At 38.2% G+C, this 22,173-nt stretch overlaps 1 protein-coding gene across 1 annotated transcript; it reads right to left on the bottom strand.

The window, feature by feature from the left end:
* Positions 1–3,651: 3,651 nt before the first annotated feature.
* Positions 3,652–5,341, bottom strand: CFDP2_2 (Craniofacial development protein 2). The gene has a single exon (XM_051208004.1). The coding sequence runs from the start codon at positions 4,927–4,929 to the stop codon at positions 4,231–4,233; it is 699 nt and encodes a 232-aa protein (XP_051069428.1). The 5' UTR covers positions 4,930–5,341; the 3' UTR covers positions 3,652–4,230.
* Between the last annotated feature and the right edge of the window lie 16,832 nt (positions 5,342–22,173).

The raw sequence follows: 22,173 nt of genomic DNA, 5'->3' as shown, positions 1-22,173 counted from the left end.
TTTGTTAACTGCTGAGAATCATTTCGTAAAAGTTCTTATGGGAACAAACTTAATCAGTTCAGGAAGAATTCTAATAGTTCACTGACATCTGTAATTTGTACTGATGATATTATCTAAGATGGCAGTAAGAACTTCATGATTAAATAATCCAGTATAAGTAATGCAACCTAATCAAAATCATCATATTGAACCACAAAACTTCTCAATCATCTCAACATTTATGAAGTTGTTACTCTCTCGGATCCATTTCAATATAGATTAAATGTCAATTAATATTTCAGAATAGCTACACTTGAAACAAACAATTGTTAGTTCATCCTCCTCTATTATCAAAAGTCGTTCAACAATCAATGAATCAATAAATCCAGTGTTTTAGTTCTATTATTTAATATTCAAATAAATATAAAAAGTTTTCAAAATATTGAACGAATTTCTTACTGTGTTTGTTTAAAATGTCACTACATATTGAATCCTTATTAAGTTTTCTAGACAAAAAAATTGATTAAAAACGTTGAAATCATTTTCGTTCGACCGAGTAAGCAGTCTAACTTAGATAATTTTGATTATTTTCAATGGATGAATTCTTAGACTGTTTTTTTTTATAAAAAGGAGACCTTTATTGTTAAATTATTAAATATCATATATCTTTTATTGAATACAAAAATATCCTGGTATTTATGTTCTTATACAATCCATTTATGATAGTCTTGGATAACATGAATAAATAAGTTTCAAACAGTTTTTATTTATTCAAGACAATTTTATACAGTTTACACGATAATTTATCTTTCAAAATCGGTTTATCTAATTCTTTTTAATTTATCTTAAAAAAGAATGAAAAAGTGAGTTGATCTAAACTGGATCACCATTGAAAACCTAAAAGTATTGTACGATTGTTTTGTCTTAGTCTGGGACTCCTCAGCTATGCGCATCCTCGGCTCAGTAGTCTAAAAATTGAGCGTTCTCACGAGACTGAAGGTCCTGGGCTCTAGTCCCTCGTGTGGGATCATGAATGCGACTTGCTGAGGAGTCACATACTGGAACCGAACGGTTGTCCATTGTCTCTAGGTTTTCAATGGTAATCTAGCTTATATAGACTCGTGAATTCAACTGTGAAAATACTACAATCTCCACAAATTCCCATACTGCAAATAATAAATAGAAATTTAATTCGTTGGTAAGTGAACGTTTACTTATTTTCTATTTATACAACGGTTAGAAACAAGTTTTTTTAATTATGGTAAACTGTCTAGTTTGGTTATAACAGGATTAGACTATTAACTTCAAGATCACTGGCTCATATTTAATATCGAGATAGTTTCTGAAACAATATTTTTATTTTCATAAATAAAAAATTTATAACTAAGCAAATGGCAAAAAATCTGTGAATTTAAGTTATAGAAAAGCAGAACAATAAATGGCTTTTATCTCCAAGATTGAAATGATATAATTCATCAAAGTTTATAGTGTAAAAACAAAATGTATATAAGCTGTTTCACATACATTTATATGTTTGAACTGTTGTCACAATCAAAGTTATAGGATGTTCTTTCATATAAGGTATATATTTACAATATTCAGTCTACTAATTTTATTTACACCCTTACTGTGCTATACGAATAGGTCTTCAATTTAATTTCCAACGGTATTTTTACAAAAACAAAATTTTCATATATATACGATTGTACAGCTTGATAATAAATTCGTTGAAAAGAGATCCCTTAGCTGAACTTCGTGTTTTAATTTTACTCTTTCATGTAAGTAATTTCAACACATTATGTAATTATAATTTTAAATATTGCAGGTTGTAAGAAGCTGAAGAGAACTTACGAAATAAAAATGAATTCATGCTATTCTGCTAGAATCTTCGTCTACTAGGCTAAAGTCCCGATGTGAACATTAACACTGAAATGAAATACATTCAACTGATGAGTCAAAGTTAGGACGAAAGATGCACCCTAAACCACTTACTTACTTATTCACGCCTGTTACTCCCAATGGAGCATAGGCCGCTGACCAGCATTCTCCAACCCACTCTGTCCTGAACCTTCTTTTCTAGTTCCATCCAATTCTTGTTCATTTTTCTCATGTCTATCTCCATTTCTCGGCGTAATGTGTTCTTTGGTCTTCCTCTTTTCCTTTGACCTTCAGGATTCCATGTGAGGGCTTGTCTTGTGACGCAGTTGGGTGCTTTCCTCAATGTGTGTCCTATACACTTCCAGCGCTTCTTCCTGATTTCTTCCTCCACTGGGATCTGGTTTGTTCTTTTCCACAGTTGGTTGTTGCTAATAGTGTCCGGCCAACGGATCTGAGGTATTTTGCGTATACAACTGTTAATAAACACCTGTATCTTCTGGATGATGGCCTTCGTAGTTCTCCAGGTTTCTGCTCCATACAGTAGAACTGTCTTGACATTTGTATTGAAAATCCTGGCCTTGGTGTTGGTTGACAGTTGTTTTGAGTTCCAGATGTTCTTCAGTTGTAAATATGCTGCTCTTGCTTTGCCGATCCGCGCGTTCACATCTGCATCAGATCCACCCTGTTCATCAATGATGCTGCCCAAATACGTAAAGGTTTTTACATCTTCCAAATCTTCTCCGTCAATTGTGATTGGATTGGTGCATTCTGTGTTGTATCGGAGAATCCTGCTTTTCCCTTTGTGTATATTGAGACCTATTGCTGCTGAGGCTGCTGCCACACTGTTTGTCTTCTCCTGCATCTGTTGTTGCGTTTGGGATAGAAGGGCCAGATCGTCTGCGAAGTCTAGATCATCCAACTGCATCTTAGATGTCCATTGTATCCCGCGCTTTCCTTCAGACGTTGACGTCTTCATGATCCAATCGATCACCAGGAGAAAGAGAAAGGGTGAGAGTAAGCAACCTTGCCTAACACCGGTCTTCACTTTGAACGACTTTGTCAACTGTCCTCCATGCACGATTTTGCAGTGTAATCCATCATATGAACTCTGTATGATATTGAATATCTTCTGAGGCACGCCGTAGTGTCGAAGAAGTTTCCATAGTGTTGTTCTGTCCACGCTATCAAATGCCTTTTCGTAGTCAATGAAGTTGATGTAGAGTGATGAATTCCATTCAATTGATTGTTCCACAATGATCCGTAGAGTTGCGATTTGGTCTGTACACGATCTATCCTTACGGAATCCTGCCTGTTGGTCACGAAGTTGGGCGTCTACGCAGTCCTTCATCCTGTTTAACAATACCCTGTTGAAGACTTTTCCCGGTATTGAGAGAAGAGTGATGCCCCTGTAGTTATCACACTTGCTGAGATCGCCTTTCTTCGGTATTTTGATCAGAAGTCCTTCTTTCCAGTCTGTTGGTACTTGTTCCTCATCCCAAATCTTATTGAAGAGAATGTGGAGTATCCTTGCAGCTGCCGCTACATCTGCCTTTAGTGCCTCTGCTGGGATGTTGTCCGGTCCTGCTGCTTTGCCACTCTTGATTTGTCTGATAGCCATGCTGATTTCTTCAATTGTTGGTGGGCCAACATTGATTGGGAGGTCCGTGGGTGCTGCTTCGATGTTGGGTGGGTTCAGTGGAGCTGGTCGATTCAAGAGTTCTTTGAAGTGTTCTACCCACCTGTTTTGTTGCTCTTCAATGTTGGTGATTACCTTGCCTTCCTTGCTTTTCACTGGTCGTTCTGGTTTGCGGCGATTTCCAGAGAGTTTCTTTGTAGTGTCATACAATTGTCTCATGTTTCCTTCTCTTCAGCCTTTTCCGCCGTCGTTGCTAAATCTTCCACATATTTACGTTTGTCGGTTCTGATGCTCCTCTTCACTTGTTTGTTTATTCCCGTGTATTCAGCTTGTGCCTTGGCTTTTTCTGCTCTTGTTAGGCTGGTATTGATTGCTGCCTTCTTGTTTCTTCTTTCTTGAATCTTATCCAGTGTATCAACAGTGATCCATTCCTTGTGGTGGTGCTTCTTGTGACCCAGGACCTCATGACATGTTGAAGTGATTGCCTCTTTGATCCCCTTCCAGTTGCTCTCCACAGTAGTTCCTTCTCCATTGAGTAGATCATGAAAGGCCTGGAACTTGTTGCTGAGGACTATCTTGAATTTGTTGAGTTTGTTAGTATCCTGGAGAAAGGCCGTATTGAACTTTTGTGATACTGTCTGCCCCGTTGTCCAGTGCTTCTTGAGTTTCAATTTCATCTTGGCGACCAGTAAGTGATGATCTGATGCTATATCAGCTCCTCTCTTGGTTCTCACGTCTTACTTTTTGTTGATGCAGATATGGTCGATTTGGTTTTGTGCAGAGTGATCCGGTGAAGTCCATGTGTTTTTGTGTATGCGTTTATGTGGGAATATGGTGCCGCCTATGACCAGCTTATTGAAGGCACGTAGGTTTGCAAATCTCTCACCATTTTCGTTCCTTTCTCCCAGTCCGTGTCGTCCCATAGTGTCTTCATATCCAGTGTTGTCCGTTCCAACCTTGGCGTTGAAATCTTCCATCAGAATGGTCAGGTCCTTTATTGGGCACTTCTCGATGCTTGACTGCAGCCTATCATAGAATTGATCTTTAGCTTCTTCATTGTAGTCGTTGGTAGGCGCATAGCATTGGATGATGTTCATTGAAATGCCCTCTTTCTTTGTTTTGAAGGAGGCTTTGATGATCCTTGGTCCATGAGATTCCCATCCCATAAGTGCATTTTGTGCTCGTTTGGACAGCATCAATGCAACTCCTTGTGTGTGGGGGGCATTTCCTTCATCATGGCCGGAGTATAGCAGAAGCTCTCCTGAAGCTGGTCGTTGTTGTCCAACTTGCGTCCAGTGTGTTTCACTGATCCCAAGCACCTCCAGGTTGTATCTCCTTATTTCTGCAGAAATTTGGAAGACTCTCCCGGTGTCCCACATTGTACGAGTATTCCATGTACCTAAATAAATGGTTGCTCTGGTTGTCAGAAGGGGCATCGGCCTCGTGACTTCCGAAGGAACTCGGCTTTCATCATGAGGCGTCAAAACTTTTTAAAATGAAGATCTTCTGACTCCCAGGGCAGAGTTTAAAAGGTTTGAATAATTTTTTCTGGTTAGCACTTTTTAGCGAGTTAGTTTTCTACGGGATGGGGTCGCTAAACCCATGCCCAACTCTCCTCCTTTATCCGGGCTTGGGACCGGCAGTGGCCTCCGGAGGGACTTCGGGTGGAGTTCCATGAAATTTTTTCTCTATACAAATCCATGTATTCTGTAAAAAATTGTAATCGTAGTTTTTTTTAACTGGTTATAAAATTCATAACTTGCAAAACATGTAAATATATATGATGTTCTCAGAATTCTTCTCAAATGAGATATATCATAATACTGCATTATCCATTAAAGATACACTACAAACAATTGAATTAAGATTCATTTCTAACATCATTTAGCCAATAAAATATGGTTTATTATTTATTTATTTATTTGAACATATAAATATTAGTACAAGAGGGCACCAGATGTGTATGCACCACACAAAAATATGGGAATGGGAAGAGAAAAAGAATGAGAAGATGAGGAACAATAACGAACACAGATTAGTGTAAGGTAGTGTAATAATAATAAGGCAAACGGAAAGGTACAACCAGAAGAAATCTTTCAGTTAAGATACAACCACTTTTTATGAGAAATGTAAAAGGTTACATCAGGATCGCCACTGGCTTCTATTCTGAGCCATATCTGATAACGTCTCTAGCCACTGTTGCACCATCTCTAGGACTCCAACCAAGGAGTCTAGAAAGACCTACACAAGCCAACCCTTTGCAGCTTTCTTGCATACCACGACACCATGTCATACAATAACCACCTCTCCGCTTCTTCCAACCAGTCCCAGAATCGGCAAATAATGCACGACGTGGACTTCTCTGGGAGGACATTCGTAGAACATGTCCAAGCCACCAAAGCCGATGTTTCAAGATGGTGACACCCATTGGATTATCGTCTCTGTGCCCGAACACACGATACCAAACCTCTGCATTACTAACATGGTGTTCCCACTGGATGTCAGCAATCTTTCGGAGACAGCGGTGATCAAACACAGAGAGTCGTCTAACATCCTCAACTCGGAGAGGCCATGTTTCACAAGCGTAGAGAAGACCTGCTCTCATCGACGCGTTCTAGATCCGAACTTTTACTGCCAGACTGACATCACGAAGGCGCCAAAGATGTCCCAGATTTGCATAAGCCCCTTCGACTTTCACTATACGTGCATCGATCTCATCACTCACGCCACCATCAGCACTTATGCAGCTACCACCTAGATACACGAACTTCTCGACTACTTCAATCTGCTCACCACCCAGGGTGAGTATAAGATTAGAATCCTGCCAGTCTTGTAGAAGTGATTTGCACTTGGAAGGTGCAAAGCACATACCGTACCTACGGACACTGATTGCCAAGTGATTTAGTGTGGGTTGCATGGCTTGGGCATTATCGCACAGTAAGACAGTATCATCCGCATACTCAAGGTTGAGAAGCATTTCTCCAGGCAGCAGGTCCACATCGCCATTACTTACGTCTTTCAGAGCTGTTTCCAGAATGTTATCGATGGTGAAGTTGAAGAGGAGTGGTAAGATTGGGCAACCCTGTCTAACCCCACTGATTGAATAGAACAATGGAGAGAGGTGGTTGTTGATAAGTCTTGCAAATTGAAAGCTATATTCGTTTCCTAAGCTATTCTGTCACCCCAAGCTAGAACTATACAGCGACCTGAACAACGAGAGAGAAGACGCAAAATATGCGAGGCGTACTTTACTCCAAGGTTCATTTTAACACAGAAAATATAGGGTTTTTATATTATTTTTAAATATCCTTGGGTTGCTCGAAGATTCTGCAATGCTACTAAACATAGTAGCAGTATAACAATCAGCCAATCAGAACATCTACATGTGACGTTTCACTTCCTTGATATTTTTGGCTAAAACTTCAAGTGAACGCCGATTGGATGAGACGCTTCTTAGTGTTTCCTGATCCTTGCTTGTCTTTTGGAAGAAATTTTCTGGATCACTCCAACAGTTGTATGCCCTCACTCTGCCCGAGGTGTTTGTATATAGGGCTTTTAGGATGTTAATAAACTTCTCAGACACACCCTTCTTCAATAGACAATCCCTGAGAACAATCCTGTCCAATGAATCGAAGGCAGCCCTGATGTCAAAAAACACTACGATTGTTGGCCTGTGATAAGTATGACGGTGTTCTAACATTTGACGGAGGGTGAAGTTATGATCGATACATCCTCGACCAGAACGAAAACCAGTCTGCTCCTCGCGAGTTAATCTTTCTCGGGTTTTGAAAAACCTACGAAGTATGACAGAAGCCAATAGTTTGGACGCAATCGGAAGTAGACTTATCACCCGATAGTTGTTACAGAAACGACGTGAACCCTTTTTAAGGATAGGGACAACTATTGAGTCATTCCATGACGTTGGAACACTCTCTAGTACCCTAGACCTTTGTAAACAACGTCGTCAGTTCCTTAGTCAGAAAGTCACCACCATCTTTAAAAAGGGTCGGAGGTAAGTCATCTAGGCCTGGTGATTTATAGCTCTTCAAGAGTTGGAGTTCCTTGAGGACTTCCGTTTCATTTAGTGGATCAGTCGTCATCACCGGCCATGGAGAGCAGGACAGTCTGATCGATGTTTACGGAGCAGCAGACCACATGAACTGCCCATCATCCAGGATGCTGATAAATGTTAGTGATTGGCACACCGTCATCCTCACAGATTGTTCCACTCACAATGAACTTGCTGCCAGTGGCTCGGATGAGTTGGAAGAGCTTCCGTCAGTTACCAGATGCAGCTGGTGCTTCCAGCCTATTAGCACGCTCCGATTACCAGGCTTCTCGGTCCTTATGCATGCTTTGCTCAATTTCATTGCTTAACAGCCTTCGTTTGTGGTCAAGCTCACGGTCATCCAGAGTAGGCCGACGGGCTTCGATGAGTTGTAAGAAGCCTGAAGAAACCCAGTGTTTAAAAGCGGGACGTTTCGCGAAGCCGCAAGCGGCTTTACTCGCTATTTTGATGGGGTCATGAAGTTGCAAACAATGCTCATCTATACTTTTCGGCGGTATGTGAGCTAGCCTTGAACCTAGCTCGGTTTGATGTTTAGTTGCAACAGAAGTTGCAACCAATTTACTGACATTAATCCGTTTAGGATGATGAATTTGTTGGCCGCTGAAGAGTAAGTTAAGATTAGCGCAAACAAGGACATTTTCAGGGTTCAGATAGGTACTCCAAAAGTAGTGGCAGTCTTGTACACAACCGCGCCAGCGGTAGCTGATCGCGATGTGATCAATCTGAGTCCAGACTTGAGATGCAGAGGGAGGGCGCCAGGTGGCAAGTCGGCGATGATTGTGCCAGGAGTCAGTGATCACCAGAAACAGGTTATGATCTACGCACAGTTGCAGTAGACGGTCTCCGTTATCTGACCTGCAATCAACAAGTCCCCATCGGCCACTTAAACGATTATCTTCTGTGCCTAGACGCCCGACCTGAGCATTCAAGTCTCCGGTTAGTACGAATACGTCGATATTAAGACTTTATAAAGACGTAGTTAACTCTATCTGTTTTTCGATTTGCATTAGTGTGCGAACGTTGAAGGTAGCAAGTTTGAATGGTGCACGTGGTTTCAGAAAAACTGCTTCAGTATTCGTATTTGGTGTTAGCATTCAATATTCAACCAGTCAGTGACTCGAGAACGTTTAGATAGAACCGAGTTTCCAACATAGGCGAGCTTCTGTATGAGTTAAAAAATAAGAATACACAAAGTGGGAATAAAAGAGATTAGATAAGTGACTTAGTTTATAAATAGACAATTGTATCATGTTAATAATATCGTTATATTTCAGTATTCAATGATACTGCTTATTGCAAATTCAGTTATTTTAAGAATAAAACTTGTTAATGTTGAAATAAAAGAAAGCTGTTATTCTGATAGATCTAAGGTATTCTTCAAATGATATTCAAAATTGAAATGAACTATTCAACTCATCCCTCTAACAATGACTAATAGTTTCGACCGACTTGAGATTTTACTTGTTGTTATCAATGAAATTCAATGCTGAAAAAACTGCTAGTCACTTTTAGGGAAATTCTAATATTTCACTTATTGATGATTATGTTGCTTAGTTATACACTAGAAGCTTCACGATCAGAAGATCCAACAACATTAAAATCCTTCTAAGCTAATCAGCCTCTTGTTCTGTTATATGTAAAATTAGAAAAAAAGCTGAACAAATGATTGAAATTTGCATGTTAAAACTAACGTCCTAAAAACATAAAGACAACAGAAATCTCACTCATTACTTCTTCATAATAGAAACAGTAGAAGGTATAACCAAGTAAGGGGAGTTAATTCCTAAGTTAGTGCATAAATAGTGTATTTTGTGTTTATTTCAAACAATTCATTTCACAATGAACTATATTTTAAAAATATTTTTTGGGATATTTGTGAATTCACGTGTTTTGATCGATCTGTCAAAATATTCATTAATTTTTCTTATTTAGTAAAACAAATATTTAGGTTTTACAAATTACCATCCAATAATATATATGTATGTATATGTTATACGGAATTCATCCGATGGAATATAGTACAAAGTTGTGCATGGAGAGCAGCTGGTAAATGCATTCAGGGTGACGACTGGAGTCAGACAAGAGAACTTATCCCCCCCTTTCTCTGTCTTCGGGTGGTCACTTGAGATATGAAGACCTCCACATCTGAGGTGAAGCACGGAATATAATGGATAAGATGGATACCACTAGACGATTTGGACTTCACAGATCATCTGAACCGTCTATTCCATACACATCAACGAATGCAGGTCACGACAAACGGTGCAGTAGTAGCCTGTGCATTAGTAAGCCTCAACATACACAAGGGAAAAAGCAAAATTTTCAACCACAACACGGAGAACACCAACTCAATCATACTTGATGGAGAGGCTCTGTAAGATGTGAAATCTTTCACGTACCTGGGAAGCATCATCGATGAACAAAGAGAATATGATTTAGAAGTAAAGGCGAGGAGTGACAAAGCAAAGACAGCATTCCTACAGTTAAAGAGAATATGGAACTCAAAACAACTGTCAACCAATAACAAAGTCAGAATCTTCAATACGAACGTCAAGAAGTCCTAATGTGCGAAGCTGAAAAAGGGAGAACTACTGCAACCATCATCAAAAAGGTAAAAGTATTTATAAACAGTTGGCTACGTAAAATACTGAATGTACGTTGACCGGATACGATCAGCAAACAGACTGCTGTGGAAGAGAACAAACCAGGACGCTGGAAGTGGATAAGCTATACAGTGAGGAAATCATCAAATTGAATCACAAGGCAAGCAAGAGGAAGACCGAATGACACACTGTGCCGAGAATTGTTAACAGATATCCAACGAATGAATAGCTACTGGAAACAACTGGAAAGGATAGCCTAGGTGAATGCTGGTGGGTGGCCTATGCTACTCCATGAGGAGTAGCAGGCGTAAGTAAATACTGAGTCCCGCTAGTCACCATCTAGTGCAACAGGTATGAATTTAATTAGTAAAATTTTGAATTGACTCTTTGTTAATATTCTGGACTGAATCTTGATCAGCCTTATTTGGCACGTTCGCATCCTGTGTGGGTTGCCTCAATCTAGTTATTTCGTCGCACGATTTAAAAGCGCGATTTTCCTTCATATATTTAATAAGGGAAGCGACACTGACATTGTTCTCAAATAACTGATACTACTATTCTAAGTTGTAAGTGGCCAATGAGACACTACGAAATAAAGAAATTCAAATTATTGGGCTACGTTCATTACTCTTGCTGAATTCAAATTTCGAACATTGATTGTGCTAAATACAATGTCCGAAATATGTTAAGATAGATTTTGTACTCTTGTACTATTAAATGTTGACCTTCAATAGTTTGTATAAAAAGTTAAACATCTGACTTCTCTGTTTCCGCTATGTACTTCCATATCTCGATTTTTGAATTAGTTCCAAACTTTATTATTCATTATTTAAAAATATTATTTATAAATGAGATTCCATGGTGTTGCAAAATTCATCATTTTTCTTTTCAACTATGTAAATTTCCAAGCGGTTGATAATTAATGTACAGGGATAATCATTTACAATATCAAAATAATTATGGAGTTGAATCAATTGGTGACTTTTATGCATGTGTCTGTATATTTATCAATTCTCTCGATAGCTATATCTCAAGATTAAAATGCTCAATTAACTATTAAAGTGTTAGATGGTGGTTGGAGGTAGTCGACAGGAAACCCTGGACCCGAGTTTCGTGCTACTTGGCACTCGTCAGCAAGATGTACCTATAATCTTGAGGAAACTGGTGCTCCCTGGCAGATTCGATCTCGTGTCACCCATCTTCACAGTCAGAGACGTTACCTCTGAGGTATCCGAGCCACGACCGACCTCCTGTAGGAGTGAGATGTAATCACAATTGATTGATCACTGGGTGGCGATCAATGTCATGCGTGTCTAGTCCTTATTAGTGCAGATCGAATGCTATCGATCATGTTGCAATGTGGCCACCAGTCTAGGTGACTCAACACTGCGGGCACTATATATTGAGATTAGATGGTGGTCGGAGGTAGTCGACAGGAAACCCGGGTCCAGGATTGCATTCGATCTGCACTAATAAGGACTAGACACGCATGACATTGATCGCCACCCGGTGATCAATCATTTGTGACTATTAAAGTGTATAAAATGACAATGCAAATAAGATATTCAAATGCGAACAAAACATTTCAATTCAAATATCATCATCTCATATCATTTAACTCATAAACAATAACTAAATTTAATTTATGCGTTAATAGTCAATATTTTGAGTCTTCAATATTCAATTAGAAACTCTATTAAAAAATTAGGGAGATTTATTAGTCGAAAAAATGTGTTAAAGTACTATTTTATTTTATGAAAGTGGTATTTTCATTATGGAGTTTTCATTGCCTTTTTAAATATAATATCAGAAAGCAAGTAGCTGTACAATATATTCTGATGATTTGGAAGTGTATTCATTTTATTTGTGGATCTTTTATATATCCTGATACTATACATATTGGACTATTAACGTCGTTAAAATATATTTTCCACTGATTTTTCTCTGTTTCATATTTTTCTGTCCGGTTAAATAATATTTTACCAAATCAGTCATTCAATGAAGATTAATAGGATACTACGTTTCTCCAATAGCTCAAAATATTTATGTTGAAGGATTAATTCAGTTTCAAATAAAACAACTATGATGTAGCAATATTTTTTTTTGCTTAAACTAGGAATTGGCACGAAATCAGGTGATTTATACAAAATCAACCATATGCGTTCCCTAATAATCTCCATGTATTAAAAGCTCCCTTATTGAAATCAGCTCCTTATATACTAATTAACTATTGATATCAATAAGTAGCTCAACAACCTCCACATTCGTATAATCAGCTATATCGCGCTTTCTCTCTATTGTTCTTAAAAATATATATAATATAGTGTATCCTATTAAATTATTTTATGAAAATAAGGAAAAAGAAAAAAATCCATTTACAGGCCATCGTCTAAGCAATAAATATTCTCAATTTTTGGTTATTTAAACATCAGGTGAGGCAAAGTATGGAACCATATTTTATTAGCACCCAAATGCCCTGGTATGGCCGAGAGCGGGGGTAGGCCCTCCCTCCCTCTTAAAATGCTCTCACACGGCCACGCGTATGCAGACTGCCAGGGAATTCCTACCTACTGCGTTCTCGTGGCATTACTGTTATTTACGAAAATGAGAGGAAGAAAGGCGAATGCCAGGTGCTTGAACCGGATCCCAAACCAGTGGTGCACATGGGCTCAAGTATCCTGCGGGAACAAATGGCGTATGAACCAACCGTTGGTCACCGGCTACCATGGAATGCATATCCTCACGATGTTCCACTAACTTGTGGATAAGACCTGTAGGTCGAAGGCTTCGAGTGTGGCCCCCTAAGAGAACCACCTGTTTCGGCCTGGGCACCCGGGCAGTATCACAGCCCACACACAGATAGAATGAAAATGACGATGTTTAATGAAAATTCTATTCACTCCCCGATTAACAGTCAAACAATTCACATTATTATTATTATTATTATTATTATTATTATTATTATTATTATTATTATTATTATTATTATTATTATTATTATTATGTCATTTATTCGCTCTCTTTTATTCCCACTTTATGAATCCTTATTTTTCCACTTATACAGCAGCTCACCTATAATGGAAACTCAGTTCTATCTAAACGTTCTCGAGTCACTGACTGGTTGAAAATTGAATGCTAACACCAAATACGAATACTGAAGCAGTTTTTCTGAAACCACGTGCACCATTCAAACTTGCTGCCTTCAACGTTCGCACACTTATGCAGGTCGGAAAACAGATAGGGCTAGCTGTGTATTTGGAAAGTCTTAATATCGACGTCTGTTGTCTATCCGAGACCCATATTCGATACTCTAATGAAGTACTACAAATTCGCTCTCCATCTGTCGTTTCAAAAGGCTTGTTTTACGTACGTTTATCCGGGGACAACTTGGCATCTTCGTCTGGTCTTGCTGGCGTTAAATGTCGCACTAAACGCTAGAGATGAGGCAGCACTAATCGACTGGATCCCCATTAACAGTCAGTTATGTGCTGTCAGATTAGAAAGTTCCATCAAAGTGAGAAGAAATCGGCGTGAGAAACGATGTCGTTTCTTCATCTCCACATATACCTCGACAGATTGCAGCCCGGATGAAATCAAGGATGAATTCTACAACCAGTTAACTAATCTTCTCCAGAAAGTGCGTTCGACAGATATTGTAGTACTAGCCGGAGACTTAAATGCTCAGGTCGGGCGTCTAGGCACAGAAGATAATCGTTTAAGTGGCCGATGGGGACTTGTTGATTGCAGGTCAGATAACGGAGACCGTCTACTGCAACTGTGCGTAGATCATAACCTGTTTCTGGTGATCACTGACTCCTGGCACAATCATCGCCGACTTGCCACCTGGCGCCCTCCCTCTGCATCTCAAGTCTGGACTCAGATTGATCACATCGCGATCAGCTACCGCTGGCGCGGTTGTGTACAAGACTGCCACTACTTTTGGAGTACCTATCTGAACCCTGAAAATGTCCTTGTTTGCGCTAATCTTAACTTACTCTTCAGCGGCCAACAAATTCATCATCCTAAACGGATTAATGTCAGTAAATTGGTTGCAACTTCTGTTGCAACTAAACATCAAACCGAGCTAGGTTCAAGGCTAGCTCACATACCGCCGAAAAGTATAGATGAGCATTGTTTGCAACTTCATGACCCCATCAAAATAGCGAGTAAAGCCGCTTGCGGCTTCGCGAAACGTCCCGCTTTTAAACACTGGGTTTCTTCAGGCTTCTTACAACTCATCGAAGCCCGTCGGCCTACTCTGGATGACCGTGAGCTTGACCACAAACGAAGGCTGTTAAGCAATGAAATTGAGCAAAGCATGCATAAGGACCGAGAAGCCTGGTAATCGGAGCGTGCTAATAGGCTGGAAGCACCAGCTGCATCTGGTAACTGACGGAAGCTCTTCCAACTCATCCGAGCCACTGGCAGCAAGTTCATTGTGAGTGGAACAATCTGTGAGGATGACGGTGTGCCAATCACTAACATTTATCAGCATCCTGGATGATGGGCAGTTCATGTGGTCTGCTGCTCCGTAAACATCGATCAGACTGTCCTGCTCTCCATGGCCGGTGATGACGACTGATCCACTAAATGAAACGGAAGTCCTCAAGGAACTCCAACTCTTGAAGAGCTATAAATCACCAGGCCTAGATGACTTACCTCCGACCCTTTTTAAAGATGGTGGTGACTTTCTGACTAAGGAACTGACGACGTTGTTTACAAAGGTCTAGGGTACTAGAGAGTGTTCCAACGTCATGGAATGACTCAATAGTTGTCCCTATCCTTAAAAAGGGTTCACGTCGTTTCTGTAACAACTATCGGGTGATAAGTCTACTTCCGATTGCGTCCAAACTATTGGCTTCTGTCATACTTCGTAGGTTTTTCAAAACCCGAGAAAGATTAACTCGCGAGGAGCAGACTGGTTTTCGTTCTGGTCGAGGATGTATCGATCATAACTTCACCCTCCGTCAAATGTTAGAACACCGTCATACTTATCACAGGCCAACAATCGTAGTGTTTTTTGACATCAGGGCTGCCTTCGATTCATTGGACAGGATTGTTCTCAGGGATTGTCTATTGAAGAAGGGTGTGTCTGAGAAGTTTATTAACATCCTAAAAGCCCTATATACAAACACCTCGGGCAGAGTGAGGGCATACAACTGTTGGAGTGATCCAGAAAATTTCTTCCAAAAGACAAGCAAGGATCAGGAAACACTAAGAAGCGTCTCATCCAATCGGCGTTCACTTGAAGTTTTAGCCAAAAATATCAAGGAAGTGAAACGTCACATGTAGATGTTCTGATTGGCTGATTGTTATACTGCTACTATGTTTAGTAGCATTGCAGAATCTTCGAGCAACCCAAGGATATTTAAAAATAATATAAAAACCCTATATTTTCTGTGTTAAAATGAACCTTGGAGTAAAGTACGCCTCGCATATTTTGCGTCTTCTCTCTCGTTGTTCAGGTCGCTGTATAGTTCTAGCTTGGGGGTGACAGAATAGCTTAGGAAACGAATATAGCTTTCAATTTGCAAGACTTATCAACAACCACCTCTCTCCATTGTTCTATTCAATCAGTGGGGTTAGACAGGGTTGCCCAATCTTACCACTCCTCTTCAACTTCACCATCGATAACATTCTGGAAACAGCTCTGAAAGACGTAAGTAATGGCGATGTGGACCTGCTGCCTGGAGAAATGCTTCTCAACCTTGAGTATGCGGATGATACTGTCTTACTGTGCGATAATGCCCAAGCCATGCAACCCACACTAAATCACTTGGCAATCAGTGTCCGTAGGTACGGTATGTGCTTTGCACCTTCCAAGTGCAAATCACTTCTACAAGACTGGCAGGATTCTAATCTTATACTCACCCTGGGTGGTGAGCAGATTGAAGTAGTCGAGAAGTTCGTGTATCTAGGTGGTAGCTGCATAAGTGCTGATGGTGGCGTGAGTGATGAGATCGATGCACGTATAGTGAAAGTCGAAGGGGCTTATGCAAATCTGGGACATCTTTGGCGCCTTCGTGATGTCAGTCTGGCAGTAAAAGTTCGGATCTAGAACGCGTCGATGAGAGCAGGTCTTCTCTACGCTTGTGAAACATGGCCTCTCCGAGTTGAGGATGTTAGACGACTCTCTGTGTTTGATCACCGCTGTCTCCGAAAGATTGCTGACATCCAGTGGGAACACCATGTTAGTAATGCAGAGGTTTGGTATCGTGTGTTCGGGCACAGAGACGATAATCCAATGGGTGTCACCATCTTGAAACATCGGCTTTGGTGGCTTGGACATGTTCTACGAATGTCCTTCCAGAGAAGTCCACGTCGTGCATTATTTGCCGATTCTGGGACTGGTTGGAAGAAGCGGAGAGGTGGTTATTGTATGACATGGTGTCGTGGTATGCAAGAAAGCTGCAAAGGGTTGGCTTGTGTAGGTCTTTCTAGACTCCTTGGTTGGAGTCCTAGAGATGGTGCAACAGTGGCTAGAGACGTTATCAGATATGGCTCAGAATAGAAGCCAGTGGCGATCCTGATGTAACCTTTTACATTTCTCATAAAAAGTGGTTGTATCTTAACTGAAAGATTTCTTCTGGTTGTACCTTTCCGTTTCCGTTATTATTATTATTATTATTATTATTATTATTATTATTATTATTATTATTATTATTATTACACTACCTTACACTAATCTGTGTTCGTTATTGTTCCTCACCTTCTCATATGCACCTTACACTCTTTTTGTCTTCACATTCTCATTGTTATTGTGTGGCAGATATGTATCTGGTGCCCCTCTCTACCAATATTTAATTGTTCAAATAAATAAATAATGCTTTACCAAATTGAAATTAACAACTGTATTTTTTTTCTTTTTTTAAGCTGAACTGTTTACTTTTACAGTATATTCGAGAACCTACGATTCTAGGTAAATTTTTTATACTGAGATATGTGTGAGTTCGAGGATATAAACAACCTGTTAGGACATTAAAATACATAACGATACGAACATTTATTGACAAAAAAGATAAATTCGCTTAACTTTAACATCATAGCAAATTAGATGAGTCACTGAGTTATATGACAATCTTGTTTTTAGACTAAAAAAACAGTTCATTTGTAAACTCAATTGAACTCAGTACCAATATCAGGGCGTTATGGCAAACAGGTTATTCATTAATTACAGGCACACTTCCAAAAACCAGTTATATAAAACTGTACTCAGTGTAAAATGTAAACCTTGCCCATTTAAGAAACATGGGATATATATATGAAGAATATATGAATTTATACTTTAACAGTTGTATTTCGGTAGTAGAATATATTGAACTCAGTGCAAAAAATAAGATAATGGTAAAAAGAACAACGATGACAATAAGCTAGTGTTACAATGACAAAACATAAATTATATATATGTAGACGTGGAGTGCCTCCTACAATTACGATACGGCGGGAGAAATAAACTAATACTTGTACACAATAGCTTGTCTATATGACTAAATGAAATAATCAGAAAAGAAAACAATACGTGTAACTATCAAATAGATCTAATCAGTTAATTATTTCTATTTTTGCAATAGTCAAGTAAAAACTTGAATGGGAGGCGGATGACAGGAAGACAGCGTACAGTTTAATAATACATCAGGCAATATCTGAGTGGTATTCCATGTCAGCATATCACAATACAGCTTCGTTTATATCAATATATGAGATGTTGAGCTTGTTATGGTATATATAATATATATGATACACCACCATGGTGTGAGCGTGCATAAATCTATACACACAAAATGGTGATGATTTCTTCTTTAGAATATCAGATCCAATACTTGGTTTTTAAACGTCTCCACAGGACAGTAAGGACATTTCATTCGACTGTTAAGTAAAGAAAATTTTTTATAGTAGCTATAAAACTAATAACAGAAAGCATTTAGTATTACAAGTAAGAATAGCTACCTAGAAAAATAAACATCAATAAAATTTCTAGATAACATATAGTACCATATCGATATTGAAAGCACTAGTAGAAAGTTAAGATATCAAATCTTAAGATGATTCAGTGTATAAAATGGACTATCATTTTTGAATTCTAGTGATAATAAAAAATTAAAATGTAGTTACATTTTCTGAAGGAGTATTAAAAGTCCCGAAGTAGAATCTGTCTGAGTAACAGCTACAACAAGAAAAACTTATATGTAATAACTATAGTTAATTTGCTTAATAAAAAAAGATGGTTAGTAGACTAAGGGATGTTGAAGACAACTGAAAATGTTAGTTCGTATATAAAGAAAGTGTTCATTGACACCAACTTAAAGGTTACGTTGTTTGGTGCTTGGGACATCGTATGTTTTCTTGACAAATTTAAAAACATGTGCCCGTATTTATCGGCTCAGAAAAACAGTTTCTCGATTCAGCTCATATGCCGAAATAGCAAAAATATCAAGGCATTTGATACATTGAATCAATTAGAACTTGGACAACTGATATGTATATATACGCCGACTCGGTTGATCAATAAACTCCTCACTCTTAGTTTTTCCACTCGAGGTGACGATGCTCGTGTATAACAACAGAAAGACTACATGACAGTATTTTAGAAGAATAAAAGGATCTTTAATTAATCTCGCAAACGTTACAGATGAAGAGGCTGAACTCAAACAACACATTTAAAGCATGGACTTAACAGCCAGAAGAGTGATTTAGAAAAGTTTTTGGTGTGAGAAGGCTGTATTTAAGTGTATTTCACAGACTGATAAATAGTGAGGGTCAGTAAGAGAGACCGAGCTTTACATTCCTTAAACTTTAGACAAACATGTAAAGTCTACAAATCTAATAATGTAATTGAGGTAGCGATAATACAATTACGGGAAACAGTCAGTTCCCAGCACACTTGCGGTAGAAAGCAATAGCACACTCGTCACTAGGTATACAATGAAATTGTATCCGATAACATATGAACCCAATGATTATTAAGATTTTCGTAACTCCATTTAGAGATTGATGGTATATAGACCTAGATTACTGTAACTCAGAAGTTCTTCATTACTGGAATTAAAAAAAACTAAGTCGTGGCACCAGTCCACGAACTCGTCGACTGTTCGTTTAAACATGTTGGCAGATGCAGACTACCTTGTTGGGGTCCATGCGGCAAACCCAATAAGCGGTTGGTGACATTGGGTGACATCGCTCAGAATTGGTCACAGTGACACATATGTACTCATTCTTTATCTTTCTCTAGATCTTGGGTTCCCGTAATCCTTTATACATAGTTTTTCATTCCTTTTTTTCGAACCACAATTTAGTGCTTAGTTTTCTCATTGTTACAGCAAGGTTCCAACTCATTTGCTGCTTATTTTATAGATTTTACTTCGCCATGTCAATGTGTTACGGTAACTTCAGATAACCATATAGTTGTTTTTAGCTCTAGGCTGATTATGACTGGTCGACATTTTACTCTACTTTGAGCTTGAGTGGACAGTACTCTATATGGAATGCTTTACGCAGAAATATGTAAAAAAGTTCGTAGATTAAGGGAACGAACTTATTCGAATGACTTCTTTAACTACATAGCAGTAAACATTATACAAAAACGTACGCTACTAGTCGTCCTATTTGCTTAAATAGCGCTGATATCAAGCATAAATATAGTATTAATAAATCAGTGATTATTGAATAAAAAATATGCTTGGACGGAAGTTCTATAAGCTTATAATGGAAATAATTGAATACAAACATTGTAACTAGAATTTTTCATGGACAGTCTAAAATCAGAGGTTACTCAATTATTTGCTGTACAAAGGAATTTTGATTAGATACAACTGATATTTGTGGTTATTAGCGAAACACGCCTAGAAGACCAATGTTTTTTCTAGATCCAAAGTTCTACTATTCAGTGTTTTCGTTACGGTCGCCGATGAACAACAAAAGTTGAACCTTAAAGTGAGGATGTGATTTCGAGTTATGGTTTATTCTAAAAGACTAAATTTAATAGAGAAAAAAGCAGGGTTTGGGATTCTTAACGACTAATCCAAACATTTTTTAATCTTTTAATGTTACCAAAATCCCATAATAATAAGAGAAATTAGCTTCCTTATATTATATTTTTAAAAATCTTGGTTAGATTTCTAAAACTATACTGTACAGATAGAAAAATGTAATAAAATGTCTAACCTTCTATCTCCACTAGCCAAAGAGTTGAATGCATCTCGTGATATCGCATGACCACACGTTAAACGTACAGGGCCACCTCCAATAGCGCCATCATTCGACTCAGAGATTACTTCTTTGATAACAGGACAGTGGAAGATATTATGGCGGTGTGCGCTGGGATCCAGTTTAACAGCAATCTGTGACAAGCAAACATGGCATGTTAACTGATTTAAACAGAGCATGGGTATTTTAGAATATTCCAGATAATGCACAGTATATATTTTCAGATACTAGAATGCAAATATTTTTGTGTTTTTTTTACATAAATAGTGAGGTTTAGGAATCCGACAAAAACACAAAGTATAAGTTAAGATGACACAAAGGTGTAGTGTATCGTATAATTAGGGATTGATGAAAAACAAACATTTTGCAGATTTTATTAAACCACGCTTCAGTGGATAGACAGATCAACATTTAGTATTTAGTTTCAACTGTAACTAACTGATAAAACCAGAAAAAAAATTACAAACGTGTTAATACCAAAAGAATAATTCTCATGACTTCATTTATTTATTTGAACAACATAGAAGTTTAGCGCAACAAAGTAGTCGAAATAAACGTGAAAACAATAAATGTGAAATTTTTATTGACCTATAACAGGAGAAAAACTCAGATTTCAGTTTTGATTACAAAAAAATCATGTAACTTTTCACTTATTGACGAACTAATGCATGAGACGATGAAAAACTAAAGAACAATCATTTACTACATATCATAACGACTATAACAACCTGAATGCCCTTCATTTGAAGAAGCCTAGTGTGGAAGCATATTATTATTACTAATGGTTTTATCTAATATTAAATGTCCAGTACAATTTGGGATTCTCAGCACGAAGTATTTTGACAAGTTTATTTCATAAAATAGGAAAGAAGGAAAAATCGATAACTATACACATGAATTCAGTAAATAAACTATGTGATATCAAGTGAAGTGTTTTTAATAAGAATGTGTACAACTATTAATTAGAAACATGCTTAAGAATACAAGTTATTGACTAGGTCAGCACTTACAATCTGTTTGTCGTATAGTATATTTATTAGATAAGGTACTGTAGTTTTTATACCATTGCTGGAAAGCATAGATTTCAATGTACTGACGTTTCGTACTATCAGAAGATATACAAGGAGAAAGATGTGAATGAAGTGGATTGTTAATATCTGATAAAATAACATTTGCCAGGAGTTCGCAAGATTTTAAATCTCTAACCAGTCATATTCATAATGACCTTAAAAGATTCACCATAACCTGCTAAACGCATTCAGCCGTCTCCTTAATACAACAAAATCTTTTCTCAAAAGCTCGAGAGGGAATAAAAAGGGTGAGTAAAAAACAATAGGTAATATACATGAATTTAAATAATAAAAGTAAATATTGAGTAGTGCCAAATGCATGTAACCTCTTTATATAATAAGTCAGACGGAAAGCTCTTTTGCATATCAATAAAACATGAGAAGATCAAGAAATTTACTCACCTACGCCAGTTACCCCTAGTGGAGCAAAGGCCGTAGACTATGATTCTCCAAGAGAAGTCAGAAAGAAAAATTACACCAAGACAAATAACCTTGAACACCCTTCTTATTACAGAATCTTCAGTAATACAAACTTCATGGGATTCTAGCACAGTGCTTAAGTGCTGTTGATAGCAGTACAGTTACCTCACAATTGATAGTGATTTTAGTGTACATGAGACTTGATATCAGTAACCGATATGACTAACCTTGAGGTCAAACAAAAAGCTTTTCTGTAAAACAGGATGGTATATTCGGTGAAGCGATTGACAAATTGATTCGATTACGATTACATTG

This window comes from Schistosoma haematobium, chromosome 3 (assembly GCF_000699445.3).
Source record: "Schistosoma haematobium chromosome 3, whole genome shotgun sequence".
Taxonomy (NCBI): Eukaryota; Metazoa; Platyhelminthes; class Trematoda; order Strigeidida; family Schistosomatidae; genus Schistosoma; species Schistosoma haematobium.
This window is presented reverse-complemented; position numbering and strand designations above follow the sequence as displayed.